The following is a 17,394-nucleotide window of genomic DNA, read 5'->3' as shown; positions in this document are numbered from 1 at the left end:
TTCAGGAAAGGACTTGTCCCAGCTGCTGGGAGTGTTGTCGTCAAACAGCCTTCAGCTGTTAGCCCCTTTGGGTTGGCCTCCGTGTAGAGAGCCGCCTCATTGGAGCTCACTGTCCCGGTGTGGGCCACACCCAGTGACAGATGGAGGCAGCTGTACAAAGAGCCAGGCCATTTTAACCTAACATGGGGCAAGTCAAGTGGGCCATTTAAACTCCAGAGTTTCCTGTGGGGTCAGAAGGGGCTTCAAGGGACCTGACTGCATTGTCACCTCTCCCTGGGCCCAATCCTGCTTCTTCCCACTCCCTTCCACAGGAGTTGATCCCAAGGGCACCCCCTAGTGAACATTCTGTGCACTAAACTCCAAGTCAGAGTCTGCTCTCCAGAGTCCCCAGTCTGTGCCAGTGTGGAAGGGTCATCTGTTCTTGGGATCATGCAATTATATGTGAAATAGAAATTTTACTCCAACTAATTCTGCACTTAGGTGTAAAGATTCAGTTTCCCATAGGTGGTAATAAATGATGTCACCTTTAAGTATTAAATCGTATTTTTAAATTTTTGGAGATCTCTTTAGGGCTTTGAAGTTTTTCATTTTCCTAACACCTGGAACACGCAAATGAATCTAAGGCAACCCTAAAGCTTTGAAATACTCCATAGGTACCTGGGCAAAGGAGAACCGGTTTGATAGTTGCTGAAAATTTGTTTGGTTGAAAACAGTGTTTTGAAGTTTCAACTGGATTCACATCCATCTTTACATTTTTAAATAAGTAATTTGATGAAATTCATCAGATATTTAGCACCATCTGTGAGCAAGAAATCAAAAAAGAAAGACAAAGGAGATAGGCTACTGTACCAGCTGAGAAAATAGGCTTTTGGAATAAAGCCGATCTGAGTTTGAATCTTGTCTCTACCACGTGCTGTCACTGAACTCTGCACCTCAGTTTCCCCATCTATTAAATGGGGATAATAATGATGCATACCCCATAGAGTCTTTGAGAAAGTTAAATGCGATTATCTGTCTAAAATGTTTATAATAGTAAACATGATAAATGTTTTTATTATTATTAGCTACTCCCTGAGGCAAAGCATATAAACACACACACTAAACAAATTTTAGATCATTTGAGCCACTGCCTACAGAAAACTCCTGAAACCTTGTCTAAACTTATTTTAAAAGGATTCAGGAGCTTTCTTCTTATTAGAGAGAAGGCTTTCAAGTTTTCTCATCATGAAGATGACATCTGAGTCAAGACCTAGAGGTAGTGCCAGCATGAATCATGTGGCTCTCCCGGCAAGAGCATTTCAGACAGAGAGAACAGCCATTGCGAAGTTCTGAGAGGACAGCTAGACTGTGTCTGAGGACCAGCCAGGAGGTCCATGTAGCTGGAGGGAAGTAAGCAGGGCAGATTAGGTCAGAGATATAAGTGGGTGGGGATAGGTTTTGTAGGACCTGGTAGGCCATTGTGAAGAGTCTGGATTCTGCTAAATGATTGATGGAGTTGTTAGGAGTCTGGAACCAAGGAGTGACATAGTCCGATTTCTGTGTCAAAAGGATGCCCTGACAACTGTGTTAAGAATGGAATGGAGGTGCACAAGGCAGAAGCAGCAAGGAGACCACCTTTCAGAAACGACTGCAGCATCCCCAGCAAACAGCAGTGGCGACTGGGATCAGGGCAGTCATGTGGGCATGGAGCATGGTCAGTACCTGCTATGTTTTGAATCCTGAACTGACAGAATTGGGTAATGTCCTGAGACAAAGAAAAGAGTCAAGGATAACTCTAAGTATTTTGTCCTGAGCAACTGGAAGGGAAAGGTTCCTTTAACTGAGATGAGGAAGATGCAGGGGAGAGACAGGTTTGGGAAGGAGTATGAGGTGTTCATGCTGGGACCTGTTAAGTATGAGATAGCTCTTAAGCATCCAAATGAAAATGCTGAGGTGGCAGTGAGACAGAAGAGTCTGGAGGCAGTGGGCCGTCTGGACTAGAAAAATATTTGGGAGATATCAGGTTTTAGTTGGTGTTTCAAACTATGAGACTGGATGAAATCACTGAGGAAGTGAGGAGAAAGGGAAACAGGAGCTGAAAGAATAGAACTTGGAGGCACCCTAGTATCCAGGGGTCAGAGAGAGAAAAAGAAACAGCAGGGAGAAGAAGGAAGGACAAGGAAAACACAGAGAGTCTGGAAACCAAATGAAGGCATGTGAGCAGGGCTTTGATGGTTGAATAAGAGTTTGTTAGGCCAGTGGTCCTCAAAATGTGGCCCCAGACTAGTAGCATCAGCACCTGGAAACTTGTTAGGAATGTGCAGAATCTTGGACCACAGACCAGAACTACTGAATCAGAAACTCTGATGGTGGGCTTCTGATGTACCCTAAAATTTGAGAATCATTGCCCTAGGCATAAAATTGCCAGCCCAATATAATAAAGAGCATTAAGAAAAACCCCTCCCCCATCACCACTTTATTTACTGGAGGAGACTATCTTTAAAGACCCACTTAGTGCTCAAAGCAAATTTGTAGCTAATGGGTACTTCACCATAACCCCCTCCCTGACATCACTACCCCCCATCCCAATTTAGAAACCTACTAATTTATCATGGCTCTTTGGAGAGGAGGAATGCCCCCATTTCACCGGACAGAGGGAATGCTGAGCACCAGACATGCCAAACATTCCACTGCTAAATAAAGGCGGGTGTGTGTGTGTGTGTGGGGGGGGGGGTATTCCAAGGTTAGCGTCAACGGGCCATAAACGCTGAAACTCCTAGATGTAAAGCTTATTCCACCCAACACTTCCCAAAATTTCCTCTAGGTTTTCCTAAGAGAATTCCACCCTCTTCCATTCTGGGGAGAAAAGGTTAAAATTAGGGCGAGCCCCGCAGGACTGGCATTCCACATGGAGGGAGGCTGTCCCCAGAAATAAGCTGGTTCCCAATAGTATGGGCGGGGCGGGGCGCCTCCAGTCCCAGCTCAGCCGAGGAGTTCCCGGGAGGCCTGCCCTCTCCGGTATCTGGGGGTCTGGTCCCAAGCTTTAAAAATCCGAGCCGTGGCACTGCATCCCGACCTCTCCTCTCCCAGCCAGTTCTGGCTGGCTTTTCAAAAGTGTGCAGTTGTCTCCTCCCTGCCCAGCCCCATCCTCGCCCAGGACCAGCTGTGCGGCCGGCCGGCTTCACTTAGGACGCGAGCGCACCGAGCGGCGCTCACAGTTCAGGCACCTTCGGCTTTCCGCTCTGCTCCCGGGGCCGCTTTGCAAAGTTGGGCAGCTCCAAGCGCACGCTTTGCCTCCGACGTCTCCCTGCCCCGATTCCAGGCGCCCCCGTTTCCCACGCTCCTTCCACCCGGAGCAGCCTGTCCCAGCGGGCTGGCGGCTCGCACCCCTGTCCAGTCTTCCTCCCCGACCATGCTGTTCAGGGGCGTCCTGCTGGCAGTACAAGGTAAGGCCTGGATCCGGGGTGGGGGGGGTACCTCCGAGGGGCGCGCTCGTGACCCTCTCCCAATCCCGCAGCCCTGGTAGTTGGGCTCGCGGTCCTGGGCTGGGCCATCCGAGGGCGCTTACGGATCCATCTCCACAGCCCCTAACCTCCCTCCCCGAGCCCAGCGACTGCGCACGGGTCGTCCAGTGCAAGCGCCCTGGGCGGGGGCGGCAATACTGCCTCCCTCTCCCGTCCCCTCCCGCACGCCTTCTCACTTTCACCAGGTGGTTCCCCGGGGTGTCCTGAGTTGGTGTAAACGCTCCCGAGACCGAGCCTGAACTGAAACCCGCTTTGTGCCAGCAGCCCTGCAGCTTGCCGGTGCCCTGGACCTGCCCGCGGGATCCTGCGCGTTCGAAGAGAGCACCTGCGGCTTTGACTCGGTGTTCGAGTTCCTGCCATGGATTTTAAACGAGGAAGGTAAGGGGGTCAGTGCACAGGGGCCCAAGGTGAGCTTTCCTTTTTTGCTGGTTGGCTCTTTCGCATGGGTAATGTTATCATCTTGGAGTGTAGCACTCTCAGGAGGAAAAGTGTGAGTCATGGATCATCCTTCCAACTCTCAGCTGTGCTGCACCATGGCCAATGAAGAGATGGAGCCCTTTGTTTACCTGGCCTGTGGGTAGAAGCTCTGCGATTTTGCCCGCCCCCCCTCCCCCCACGGAAGGGAGAAAGGGAGCGCAGCTGATGATTGTCTCCCACCAGCTGCGTGCCCTCTGCAAGTCAACAGCCTCTCTGGTCCTCAGTAGACACCTTTGTGAGCTGGGAAAGTTGGGTGAGGTTAGTTTTCTTCTCGTCCTGCAGAAATGGTGCCCTAATTCTGTGATGGGACCTCAGTCCTAAACCTCACGTTTATGTTATGCTTGACAGCATTTTGTTGCATGACATCATCCTCATGTTATTGTTGTATTTATAATCCAGTACTTGGCGAAAGAGGAAACCAAGTCCATGGCCATGTGCCTGAGGTCTCTCAGCTGGCTGGCATTGGTCATTGTCTTATCACTCATACCGTTTGGGTTCTAGGGACAAAGTTTAAATGTGGGGTCTTCAGATATAGCTTCTTGCCCTTCATTTATTTAGTAAAAAATAAGTAGTTCTCTAATGCCCAAGAGCAGGCACTTCTTTCCCTTATCTCTCACTTGTGCCACCTCATTAAGAAGCTTGCTGCCCCAGGCCACTGGGACTGGGAAATAGCCTCCTTTAAAAAAACACTGCAGCGTAAAAGAGATCAGCTAACCTCCTTCCCAGGAATCTCAGTTGTCCTCAGGCCCCCAGATTATCTAAGCTCCCTGGAGAAGGTGGAGGCTCAGAACCCCTGCTTAGGATGTATGAACTGTCATCACAGCTTTTCTGCCTTGGGCTTCTGTTTGGGGCTTTGCATATACTAGCTTCTCTGACATTGGCAGGGAGGTGATGTTAGCCCCATCTTACAGAGGAGGGACTCTCAGTCTTAGAATATTCAAATGGCTGGCTCATGTCCCAAGCTATCAGTCAGTGGCCAGCTCTGAGCTGACTAGATCAGGGAAAAAACAGGAGGGAACTACTCAGTAGTAAGCTTTATTTATTGCCAACAATTGCCAAGTCTTTCCTACAGAGTACTTAGAGGTAGCTGGGAAAAATCAATTCCTGATTTATCGTTTGAAGGATTCCTACCTTGCTGATTGCCTTAGGGAAGTCTCTTTCATCTCACCACCCTACCCCTTTCCCTGTTCTGGTTGTGTGTGAAGCATTTTGAGCAGTGGCCTGACCTGGACCACATGACTGGCTTTGGAGAGCATTATTCTCTAGCACAGTGCTTTAGCTGCATCGAAATTACCTGGTGGGTATGTTAGGACACAGGTTGCTGGGCCCCACCTCTGAGTTTCAGAGTCTGTGGGTCTGGGATGGGGCTGAGAATTTGCATATCTAACAAGTTCCCAGGTGATGCTGCTGGTCTGGAGATCACATTTTGAGAACCACTAACCTTTGAGAACCCCTACCTCTGCTGGTGGCCCTGTGCAGGGTTAGGACTAAGGTGAAAGAGCCACTTGCATGACCCTGAGAGTGAAAACCTCCTTAAATCTTGTGCCCTAGACACCCCTCTTGCCTCGCCCTAGCCTGGCCGTGAGAAAAGGAAATCAACATCACCCCTTAATACAGGAGCCTCAGTCCTGCGCCCCCATTGCCAGGCCTCCGTCAGGATGGTGGCCCCCTGGCAGCCTGCTCCTGGGTCAGTGGGCAGGCCACAGCTCGCTGCACTCAACTGCCACCCAGACCCACAGGACGTGCTCTCTGCTGAGTTGGCACCTCTGCACCAGTGGCAGTTAAACAGCGCCCCTCCAGGAAAACAGGATGATGCTTATAGGGAAAGGTGATTGTGGTTTATAGCAAAGTGAAGACACTGTTGCTTTCCTCTTTGCTTTCTTTCTAACTTCTAACTGTTGCTTCCCTCTTTGCTTTCTTTCTAACTTCTAACAGCCACCGCTTTCTGGCTCAGGGCTGGGGGAAGTTCATTCATTCTCCTCTGAGCATTCCCGGGGGAGCAGGCTGGTTAGGCTTCCATCCTTACGTATCACGTTTTTCGGAGGCCAGAACTTGGACATAACAGTCCACTCCAGAGGCACAGCGAGGCAGGGGTGTGGCAGCCACTGCTGCTGCCTGCTGAGAAGCCACCACTAAGAATTTCCGGTACAAACCCATTCCTACGTTGGTAGATTAAAGATGATACAAGTGTCCCAGGCTGAAATCTGTTCACAAGCCTTTCTGCAAATTTACTCCATCTGGCTTCAAAAACCCTTCGAAACTGGTTCCATCCACCTCCGTGTATTGTATGGCGGCATAGAAAATTATAGGTTTCAGTGACTTTTGCCCACAAGTATTTGGAACGCAAATAGCACTTTCTAGATGTCCTTGGTCAGCAGGTTAATTTACAGTGGAGAGATCAATGCTAAAGCCCAGTGAAGAGAGTTAAGTAGAGAAACAAATCTGCCAATTAGAATTTCATTACAGGAGATTCAAATTGGGAGTCATTGTCTCAAAATATCTCCCAGCTGCCCAAAATTGTATTTGAGGTCCACCGCTTTGGTTTATTTAGAGTATTAGGTCTCTAAGCCTCTCCAATTACAATTCCAATGTCCCTAGCTCATGGCCATTTTGAAATATGCTTGATTTCCACTGGGCACAAAATGGACGAGTTTTGACAAGGCGATGCATTGACTTGGGTTGCGTACCATAGGGAGGGTACCCCCAGGGACAGAGGGTGGCACCAGAGTAGGTGACTGGGCACGGCAGCCTAGCCTCGTCTACTTTCCAGTTTCTTGTTTTCTTGATTTACCCCCATGTTTTCGGTAGAATATTTTAATTTTCTCTCACTTGTCAAGGCAAGTGAGATTGTGTCAGAATCAAACTTTGAACTTGCATCTAAATTTTAGGTTTGAATTAAATCCTGGAAAGAAGAGATCTATTTTATCATATAAAAATATTCCTTATTCATTCATTTATCATCTAAAAAAATCTGTATTCATTCGCAGTTCAGAGAATATTGGAACCCCTTTGAACAGTCGTTCTCGACTGAAATCGAGATTATTGGTTCCATTTCCCCAGTGCCAGCTGTGGCGGGCAGAAGCCCTTCGGCTGAGGATTCTTGGACACTATAAAGTTGGCCTCACATCAGAATGGTCACGGTTCAGACTAGTCATCGGTTGGGTTTTGGCTTCATTCCAATTTTGGGACCCCTTGGTTTAGCATCTTTAAGCTGGCTCTATGAGGAAGTCATTGGAGGAACTGAGGGAGGGAGGGGGTAAAATCCAAACCCAGGTACTGCTCCTTAATTAGAAGTTTGGAACACTAAACCACCCCAGAGAGGAAGGTAGATGTGGACTTGTCAGGTTAAGAGGAGGTAAAAAGGAAATTCAAAGCACTTGTAGAGAAAGTATTTTTTTTTTTCTACAACAGTGGGGGTCAGTGTTTGAGGAATTGCCTAATACAGGAAGAATTTGGATGGTATTTGTACCCAGGAGCAAGTGATGATATCTGAGGCAGGCTGGCCAGCTAGAAGTTTGGCATAACCAATTGGGGGCGGGTGGTAGAGTAGGCCGATATCTCAATGTAAGTACATGCGTGTGTCTCTTCCTGTCAACCCCCTTCCTTCACCCAAACCCCTTCCTTCTCTCTTAAGGACACTTTCAGTTACTTGGTCAGCTGAGTTTCACTTCTTCATTCAGTCATGTGCTAGTTATTAACACTGATAAATCCTGCCTGATATTTCTTGAGGCCCAGCTGGAGCCAGAAGTTTGGCCAGCATCCCCGGGGGCCTTCCTAGAGGAGGAGGACCAGTCCTTCCTCTCTGTGGGTTACAGCTCTCTTTCTGACTCAGCATCCCACCCTGACATCAGGAGTTCATTAGGCAATTCCCACCCTCTGGATCTGCTTAAACCTTCATCGCCTCTGCTTGTTGGTCTCTTGATGCCCTTTATGCAGAAACACAGCCCCCATGTTGTAGAGAGGCTGAGAGCAGCACAAGTCTGGGGTGTTCCTCAGATGCCTCTCGGAGAAACAGTCGACCCCAGGAATTGGCCGAGTTCTTCCTGCAATGCCGTGTGGCATTCCCCGGCCCGCCCTGGCTACTACTGATGTCAGGTTGAACCTGGCTCTTGTGCGCTGTGCCTGAGCGTGGCCTTGGTTCTGCCCTGGCTCTGCCTGGGATCCTAGATCCTAGAGCTGGGCCTTAGAGTTCATCCAGTGCAACCTCCTCATTTTACGGAGGCGTGCACTGGGGCCCAGACAGGCTCCCAGTCAGGGTCAATGACCAAGTCAGTGGCAGCCCTGGGGCAGGGCCTCATTTCCTCAGCTCTTCACCTTTCTTTCTTCTAGCACTGCTGCCTCTCCCAATGTCCCTGTCTTCACCAGATCCTGGACCTTGACACTTTGGTGTGTTAATTAAATTCTGCAACATGTTAGAAACTCTTCATCAGACATCTAATTATATTTCATAAATGTGGAAGAACATGGGTTCCAAAGGTGCAGTGCCTTGGGCCTACCAAACCCACAAAACACTATATTTTATGCCAGACCATGCATTTATTCACTCAGATGTGTAGGGATCCCACCTGCGTGCAATCTTTAGCATATGAAAGAGTGCCTGGCACATAGTAGATGCTCAACAAATATTTGTTGGATGAATGAATTTGCTGAAGGAATAAATTCAATATTGGATGATTAAAAAGTCCTTATGCATTTCGTGTGTGCCCCTGGTTCATTCTGCCCCTTCAAAGGTAGTTCCTTAGCATGAGAAACAATGTAAGCCTAGTGGTTAATATGAACTCTAGAGTTGGACAGCTTGGATTAGAATCCAGGCTCTACCCTTATATGCTGTGTGGCTTTGGGCAAATTATTTAACCCCTCTGTGTCTCAGTTTCCTTGGCTGTAAAATGGAGATAATTAAAGCACCTATCTCCTAAGATTGTTCTGAAGACTAAATACATTAATATATTTAACACATAGTGAGCACTTTATACATGTAGCCTATTATTATTGTTACTCTTATTATTACTAGTTTTGTATTTTATCAAACATTGTTTCTTCAATTCAGACAGCTTTCCAACACAGCTTCTGGACTGCTCAGGAGAATGTATTTTTCTTTTCATTATAGTTTTGCCATTTGTTCTCTATTCCAACCAGAGGAAGAGCTTTTCTTTTCTTATTGTTTGGCTCTATTTTATTTATTTATTTAATAATTTAATCATCTGTTAGCCTCCTGGGCCATCTAAGTTTTGTGTGGCTGACTGAAGTGTGGACATAAAGTAATAAGACTAAGTTTCACACTTGGTTTACAGTGTCTCCCTATGACTTAGACCTTGTTCTATATAAATTCTTAGTTTTTGTCAGGAATGCTTTGGTCCCTGCCCCAGCCTGTTCTTCCCTACTTATCTGTCCCACGGAGCTGGTGCCTCAGCATCAATCAAGTTCCATGCTGGTCCCTTCTAGGAGACCTCTGAGCTCTCATCTGCTAAGCTCTTGGGCAGGTCCCTAACCCATGGCCTCCCCGTCAATCAATCTGAGTTCTTGGGTTCTCTTACCTGGCCCCTCCATTTGGGACTTGACCTACCTGGACTGGTAATCTCTGCCTGCTCCTCTCTGCTGTGACTCACTTCTCTGGATGTAGGCTCTGTCTGGCCTTCCTATCAAGGCCAACACCCAGTCTGGGTTCCTCCCTACTCAAATTAGAGTTGCTGAATGGCAAGTTGCTACCCAGCTCCTGGTCTGATCCCTGACAAGGCGCCCAGGATTTTGGGGATGTTTTCCTTCCCATAATTGCAGAAGTCAGCTGTGGTCACAATATATTGGGAGGAAATATAGGACTTTCTGCTTTCACTGTCATCTTCAAATCTCTTAGCATGCAGTCCCCAGTTTTTATGACTTGCATTTTGGGATATGCTATTCATAAAAAATCCTGGTTCTTGAAATAGCAGAACCTCTTTGGTAGGTCACCCCAGCAATAGTCCTACTTCTGTCTCTTGTTAAACAATGTTTGATTTTTAAGAATTTGAGTGAAATCTATTTATGTTAATAGAAGTGATGGGCATCTTGATATATAAACCCAGCAGGTAGTTGAACATGTGTTGGGCGTCTTGGCTGGTCAATCCTGAATTTTTTTTTTTTTTTTTTTTTTTTTTTTTTTTTGCGGTACGCGGGCCTCTCACCGTTGTGACCTCTCCCGTTGCAGAGCACAGGCTCCGGACACTCAGGCTCAGCGGCCATGGCTCACGGGCCCAGCCACTCTGCGCCATGTGGGATCTTCCCAGACCGGGCCACGAACCCGTGTCCCCTGCATCGGCAGGCGGACTCTCAACCACTGCACCACCAGGGAAGCCCTGTACTGATCTTTACTTCTACCAGTTATCCCACCCACTCTTCCTCAATTTCTCTTATGCTTGTCTTAATCAATTCAGTCATATAAATGTATTCATACATTCAGATCTAGGCTCTTGGAGCATTTGATTATATGTTTAATTTCATGTATATGTAGGTATGTATATGAAATACCTACAGGAAGACGGTAGTACTTAACACAGAAGAACATACGGCTGGTGATAAACGAGGAAGTTCTTTAAGAGCAAAGAACTTTCACAGTATATCAGAAATTTCTATCGTATCCATTAGGCCATACCTAATTAAGGAAAGTATAATGTCATACCTAATATCAATAAAACATTCCTGACAGGGCTTCCCTGGTGGCGCAGTGGTTGAGAGTCCGCCTGCCGATGCAGGGGACACGGGTTCGTGCCCCGGCCCGGGAAGATCCCACATGCCGCGGAGCGGCTGGGCCCGTGAGCCATGGCCGCTGAGCCTGCGCGTCCGGAGCCTGTGCTCCGCAACCGGAGAGACCACAACAGGGAGAGGCCCGCGTACAGCGAAAAAAAAAAAAAAAACATTCCTGACAAAAAATAGGAATTTATAGAGAAATTCTCACACCTGTGCATTAGGCCAATGGTTCTCAACCCTGACTGTACATTAAAATCACCTAAAAGTTTCTTTAAAAATAGTTGTGTCCAGCCCTACCCCAAGAGACTCTGATATACTTGGCCAGACGCGGGGCCAGACTTGGTGTTGTTAACAAATAGACACTAAGAAATGAACGAACTCTCTAGGTGATTCCAATATGCAGCCAGGGTTGAGGACAGTGATTAGAAGAATGGCCAACTCCCCCCATCTCCCCGCAACCAGATGTAAAAAGAAGGAATGTCCTCTTATTAAGGATCCTTTAATGATTACCAATTGCCAACAGGGTAAAGTGCAAACTGCCTAGCTTGGCGCGCAAGGTCCTTCGTGATTTGCCCCCAGCTATATTTCTACTCTTCCCTCTCATTAATCCCCAGCGTGCTGTTCATTCAACGTGCTCTTTACTTTCTTGCCTCTCTGCTCTATTTGTGCTGTTCTCTACGTCTGTATTATCCTGCTTTTCCATTCCCCTGCCCCATCCCGGCCTATTTAAATCTATCCGTGCTTTAATGAAGGGCTCTTTTTGAAACATTCCCTGATTTTCCCAAGTAAATGAACCTCTCCCTTTCCTCTTTGTTCTCCCTTCCCATGGCTCTCTTCACGTTCCACCATGTAAATCTTCTTAGTGTCTCCTTATCGGTGTCCCCACCTCTTCATCTCATCAGAGTGTTACACTTTAAGAACAGGGATCACATACTTCCCACAACACCTGACAGACAGTGTGTGGTACCAACAAACATTTTGGATTTAATCAATCTCTAAAGCCCTTATTGAGATTGATTTAAAAAGAAAAAAACAAAACAAAACTCTTGACATTTTCCCCTGTAGTGAAAGAGGTTGTGTTTAATAATCCTTCCTACCATAGGACTTCAAAGACTTTGGAGGCTTCTGTTGTAATTTCCAGATATAACAGTGAAGCAGTATCTCAGCTTGCCTCACCAATGTGTGATTTGTTTCATCCCCGACATGCCCATGGACAAATAGCCCTTGGATTATTTACCCATCAGGGCTGCCTGAATCCCTTGATCCTCTGCCATCACAAACAATCATAATGCAGCCTTGAGCGTGACACTGATTGGTCTAAAAAGTATTTTTTGCAAAAGATGAACAGACTTTGAACTAGCTATTGAGAGCTGTTGTTTCTAAGGAACTCAAGTGCAAGACATCAGTATAGTACCCACCCTGATGGGATATTTGTCTGCTCCTGGAAGCAGCTCTTGCACACTGTGCTGACTTCTGGAGAAACCAAAGGATTAGGTTTATGATTCAGTGTTATCTGCCAGAATGTTTGCTTTTTCTACTTTTTGAGACATTTATCTGTGTTTTGGGGGATTCGGAGGTTTAGAATAAAATAATAAACCAAAACAAGGGGTATCATGCCATAATGTCATAATATCATGAATGAATCATATGTTTTACAGAAAAAGTTTCTAAAGGATATTAAAGCAGAAACTAACACACCATTGTAAAGCAATTATACTCCAATAAAGATGTTTAAAAAAAAAGAATATTCATTCTATCAACACACATTTGAGTACCCACTATCCATCAGGCACTATATTAGTTGTTGGAGTACAGAGAGTGCATGAAATACATACACAGTCATGGTCCCTGTCCTTTGTGGTCACCATAGACCAACAGGAAGAGGCACAAATCTGTAATTATGGTAGAGAGCAAAAGGAATTGTATACTAGCCCAGGATTTTCATTGCAAACAGCATAATCAGGCTGTTTAAATTAAGCAGAAAAGAAATTTATTGGAAGGGTATTAATTAGCTCTCAGAATCAGAAGGAAGTCTAGAGAGCTATATTTGGGCAAGGGTAAAGAGATACATATTGTAGGCAAGATCCTACTGGAGGAACCATTTGTGTGACTTTACCACTAGATATTTGTTACTGCATTTCTGGACCTGGCTGTTCATTATTCTGTAGACAATGAGTAGTGATATGGCTTGCTCTCCAGTCCAGTAGCTGAGAAGAGGATTGATTTGAGGAAGATTGGCAATGGAGAGGCTAGTTAGGGAACTGTGCAGTGGTCTAGCTAGAGATGATGAGGGCTTGAAATAGGACAACGGGAGTAGGGGTAAAATGGAGAGAGTAAATAAAACACCAGAAAGGGGACTAAATTGACAGTACTTGCTTATTGATTGGGCGGGAGTAACGAGTCAGAGGGAAAGTGACTCCCATATTTCTAGTTTGGACAGCTGTTTGTTTGAGGGTGTCAAAAGTTGAGAGAATTTCAAATTGAAAATTTTGTTAGGGTAGAAGAAGTTGTGTTCAGTTCTGAGTTACCTGGGAAACATCCAGGTGGAGGTTTCCAGCAGGACTTCGATGTAGGAAGCTGAAGGTCAGGTACAGTCTGGGTAGGACTATGGCTGTGGGAATCCTTAGCATAAAGACAGTGGTTGAAATCTTGAGAAGAGGTAAGATCACCCAAAGATAATGTATAAAGTGGTAACAGCAGGAAGCTGAGGGTGGAGCCTTAAATTCATATTTAAGGATTAGGCATAGGAAGGAGATGGTGGAATAAATGAAACAGAAGGAACTAGACATAGAGGAGGAGAATTAGGAAAGTGCAGGGCCACAGAAGCCAAAGGACTTAGGAGTTTCTAAAGGAGGAGGTGATCAACAGGACCCAGCAGCAGAGAGGTGGGCACAGTATGACTTGTCTGTTGGAAATGACAATTAGGTGCTGGAATGAGCGCAGTGTCAGTGAAATGATGAGGACAGACCCCGAATGCCCTGGTGGAAGAATGAAGGGAGAACGTAGACAGTTAGCAGAGTTCTCACTAAGTTTGGATGTTCTCTCTTTCTCAGAGAGAGGTTCGACCATACCTCCAAAGAAACTTGATGAAAGAGTTTTTGTTTTGTTGGGGTTTTTTTTGTTGTTGTTGTTGTTTTTTTAGGAAGGGGAGACTTGAGCTTGTTTATGAAGTGAGAAGAAGGGATCAGTAAAGACAGAAGATTCAGGAGACAGGGGGGCTCTAGCTCTGCACTAGAACTAATTTCCACTTTGACAATTCAGAAACCTCAAGAACATACAGATTTCTTGGACCCACATAACCCAAGATCCCTCCATTGAGTGGCTCAATAACACTTGTGTCAACTTCAAAATGTGTGAAATTTTATTTCTACTGTAAATGCAGAGGATGTAGGCGATTGGGCTGAATCTGTGGTAATTAGGATGCAACCTGGAATATACTTATTAAAAAGCAAAACCAAGCCTTTTATAGGCTACAGGAGAATGTTTGGGTATAAGGAAACTTTAACAGCATAGCATATTCTATTTCTGTTATAGGAATAGTTCCCAGCGAGAAGTGTGAAGTGAAACCTAGTGAAATAGTTACACAATATAGCTTCCTATGCAGCCATGGTGTGTGACCCATAGGTGGCCTTTCATGGTACCTGTCGAGTACATTTATCGTCATTGTCTGTAACCTCCACAACAGTCAACAGTCCTGGAGGTGGTTATTATCAACATTTTACAAATGCGTAAGTAGGAGACAGAGAGACTAAGGTAAGGTGCCCAAGGCAACACAAAGAGTCAGGATATGGACTGAAGCATATGTGGCTCCAAAGATTTGAGCTTCACTGGGCCCTAGCCTCCTTCCCATCAGAGAGTAAGTTGTTACCTTCATACTTCCAGAGGTCACCACCGAGGAAGACAGACCTGCAAGATTTATGCTTCCCTAGAGGTAGTGGGAAACCTCTGCAAAATACTGATGGTGTCCCAATATTCCAACTCCTGCCCTGGGGTTCCAGGCCCCAGATACAACTATCATGCCTGCCATGTGGTAGTAAGCCTTTGGAACCAAGCAAGCATCAAGCCAAGATAGAGAAATATACTTCTACTTATTTTTTCCATAACAGATTAAAGTTTACTCTTGGAACCATTTGAAGGATTCTCTTCTCAGTCCTCAGCATTATCTTGGCAGAGAACTTCAGGGAAAATTTACAGCTTGACCTAAAATACTTTGGCAGTCTTAAGGAATACTCATAAACTTAAAATTCATCCATTCGTACTGTGAACGAATTAAAAGAGTGTACAGATAAATGTGTTTTTGCAAGCCAGTTGCCCCACTACACGAGCAGTTTGGTACTCACTCATTCCATTACTCCTAACAGAATGGCAGTGTTGCTATCCAGCAACATTATATAATATTGTGATATATAACTTAGCTCTATGCTCAGAGAAATTTCCATTCCTTATTTGAAAAGCTTTTGCCTCACTGCCAAATAGAGCTGAAGTGTTATTTGGGGCCACGTTTGCAATGAAGATGACTTTAATATGCTTTAACTTCACCAAGAAGCTGCCTTCTTTGCTTACCAATATTTTATGACTAAGACCATATTGTCTGATACCATAACTTAATAAGTTTTCTTTTTTAAGCTTCTGCAGATTTCTTTAAATTTTGTGACTTTATGAAAAATGGGTAATAGACTAGAGTATGTTTAAAGTGTATTGTGACTCTGCATTAGCCCATTTTAAAATATAAGCTTTATGGAAAGCCTGTGGTTTTCCACTATAAATCCTGAAAATTGGGAATATGCATCTGAAAACGTTTTCCCTTTTCCACAAATTCTGAAGAGGAAAATCTGAGTTACACATTAGTACCTTTTTTTTTTTTTTTTGAGAATCAACACTGAAGAGCAGACCCTTTTGTTTTTTGTTTTTTTTAAAAAAATCTGTAGCCTTTGTTTAATTCACAGTTTCTTATATTTAAAGAATCATGGGTATTTTAGGAAAAATCTATTAATGTCCTGAAAACATTTTGGCTTTCTGAGAAATCCTGTCTTACAGAGGAGTATTCATCAGACACAATCCCTTTTACAAGAATAACCTACCATAGGAGACCAAAATATAGATAATAAAATATTGTGCCCTTTTGTTAGTGCACTCAGATCCAAGAAACAGGATTAACAAGTCTCTAAAACCCATGTGTATATACTTGGAATTCTATCTCTTCATTCTGCCTCTATCTGCACACCTATTCCAAGAAATAACCGAGTTCTGCACAGTTTGATGTTTGTCTGGCACTCATCAATTAGATATAACAATTGCTGATATTCTTGTTTTACTCATTGTCTTTTTTCTAAGTTATGATCTGTGCATTCAATTCAAAGGGCATCTACTTCTTTGGTCATCTGAACCAAAATTCACATTACCATATACTAATTCCATGTTAAATTCCATGGTCAATATCCCTGCTGGTATAATTTCAGTCACATTGATGTGAAATCATTCTTTCAGGAGGTGGAAACAGTTTGGAGGTGTATACTTTGCCATAGTTAATCAGGTGGTAACTTTGTATATCAAGTTATTATATACAAATGTTATTATTAACAGTAAGGGACAGAGCTGGAACTCAAAGCTAAAATGTCCAACCCTATTTTCCAAGTGACACTGATCTATTTTTATAAAACAATCACTCTGCATTACAGAGTACTTATTATCTGAATCTTTAGAAACTGAGTTTCATGGAAAGAAAAGTCAGCCAAATCTTCCAACAAAAGTCATTATAACATACAAGCATTTACTAAAGAAGTGACTTCTCAAAAATTTCTTGTCACTTACTACTAACTTAGGGCATATACTTTCTAATGGTGGTAAAATATTTATTAGTTTCACATATCTTTGTTGTAAATACAGTTCTATACATAGAAAAGTGAACAAATTATTTAAAAATATTCAGTATTCTATTTGGTGATTTTGGAATAGTTTTTTTTTTAACATCTTTATTGGAGTAAAATTGCTTTACAATGGTGTGTTAGTTTCTACTTTATAACAAAGTGAATCAGTTATACATATACATATGTTCCCATATCTCTTGCCTCTTGCATCTCCCTCCCTCCCACCCTCCCTATCCCACCCCTCTAGGTAGTCACAAAGCACTGAGCTGATCGCACTGTGCTGTGCGGCTGCTTCCCACTAGCTACCTATTTTACGTTTGATAGTGTATATATGTCCATGCCACTCTCTCACTTTGTCCCAGCCTACCCTTCCCCCTCCCTGTATCCTCAAGTCCATTCTCTAGTAGGTCTACATCTTTATTCCCATCTTGCCCCTAGGTTCTTCTGACCATATTTTTTTTCGTTTTTCTTTATTTTTGTAGATTCCATATATATGTGTTAGTGTACGATATTTGTTTTTCTCTTTCTGACTTACTTCACTCTGTATCACAGTCTCTAGGTCCATCCACCTCGATACAAATAACTCAGTTTCATTCCTTTTTATGGCTGAGTAATATTCCATTGTATATATGTGCCGCATCTTCTTTATCCATTCATCTGTCGATGGACATTTAGGTTGGTTCCATGTCCTGGCTATTGTAAATAGAGCTGCAATGAACATTTTTGTACATGAATCTTTTTGAATTGTGGTTTTTGCAGGGTATATGCCCAGTAGTGGGATTGCTGGGTTGTATGGTAGTTCTATTTTTAGTTTTTTAAGGACCCTC

At 44.4% G+C, this 17,394-nt stretch overlaps 1 protein-coding gene across 4 annotated transcripts in view; it reads left to right on the top strand.

The window, feature by feature from the left end:
- Nucleotides 1–2,979: 2,979 nt before the first annotated feature.
- Nucleotides 2,980–17,394, top strand: part of MAMDC2 (MAM domain containing 2) — a 162,550-nt gene continuing 148,135 nt past the window's right edge. For 2 of the 4 annotated variants that reach the window (XM_024126847.3, XM_024126848.3), the window contains exons 1-2: nt 3,316–3,425; nt 3,768–3,881. In XM_024126847.3, coding sequence (XP_023982615.1) covers nt 3,392–3,425; nt 3,768–3,881 — 148 coding nt within the window. In that variant the 5' untranslated portion in view covers nt 3,316–3,391. Of the gene's footprint in view, nt 3,426–3,764; nt 3,882–17,394 lie in introns of all 4 variants that reach the window. The other 2 variants (XM_024126846.3, XM_028493889.2) reach the window with 2 other exon arrangements.

This window comes from Physeter macrocephalus, chromosome 9 (genome assembly GCF_002837175.3).
Source record: "Physeter macrocephalus isolate SW-GA chromosome 9, ASM283717v5, whole genome shotgun sequence".
In the NCBI taxonomy this organism is placed as follows: Eukaryota; Metazoa; Chordata; class Mammalia; order Artiodactyla; family Physeteridae; genus Physeter; species Physeter macrocephalus.
Note: the sequence above shows the minus strand (reverse complement) of the source record. Positions and strands in the feature narration are given on the sequence as shown.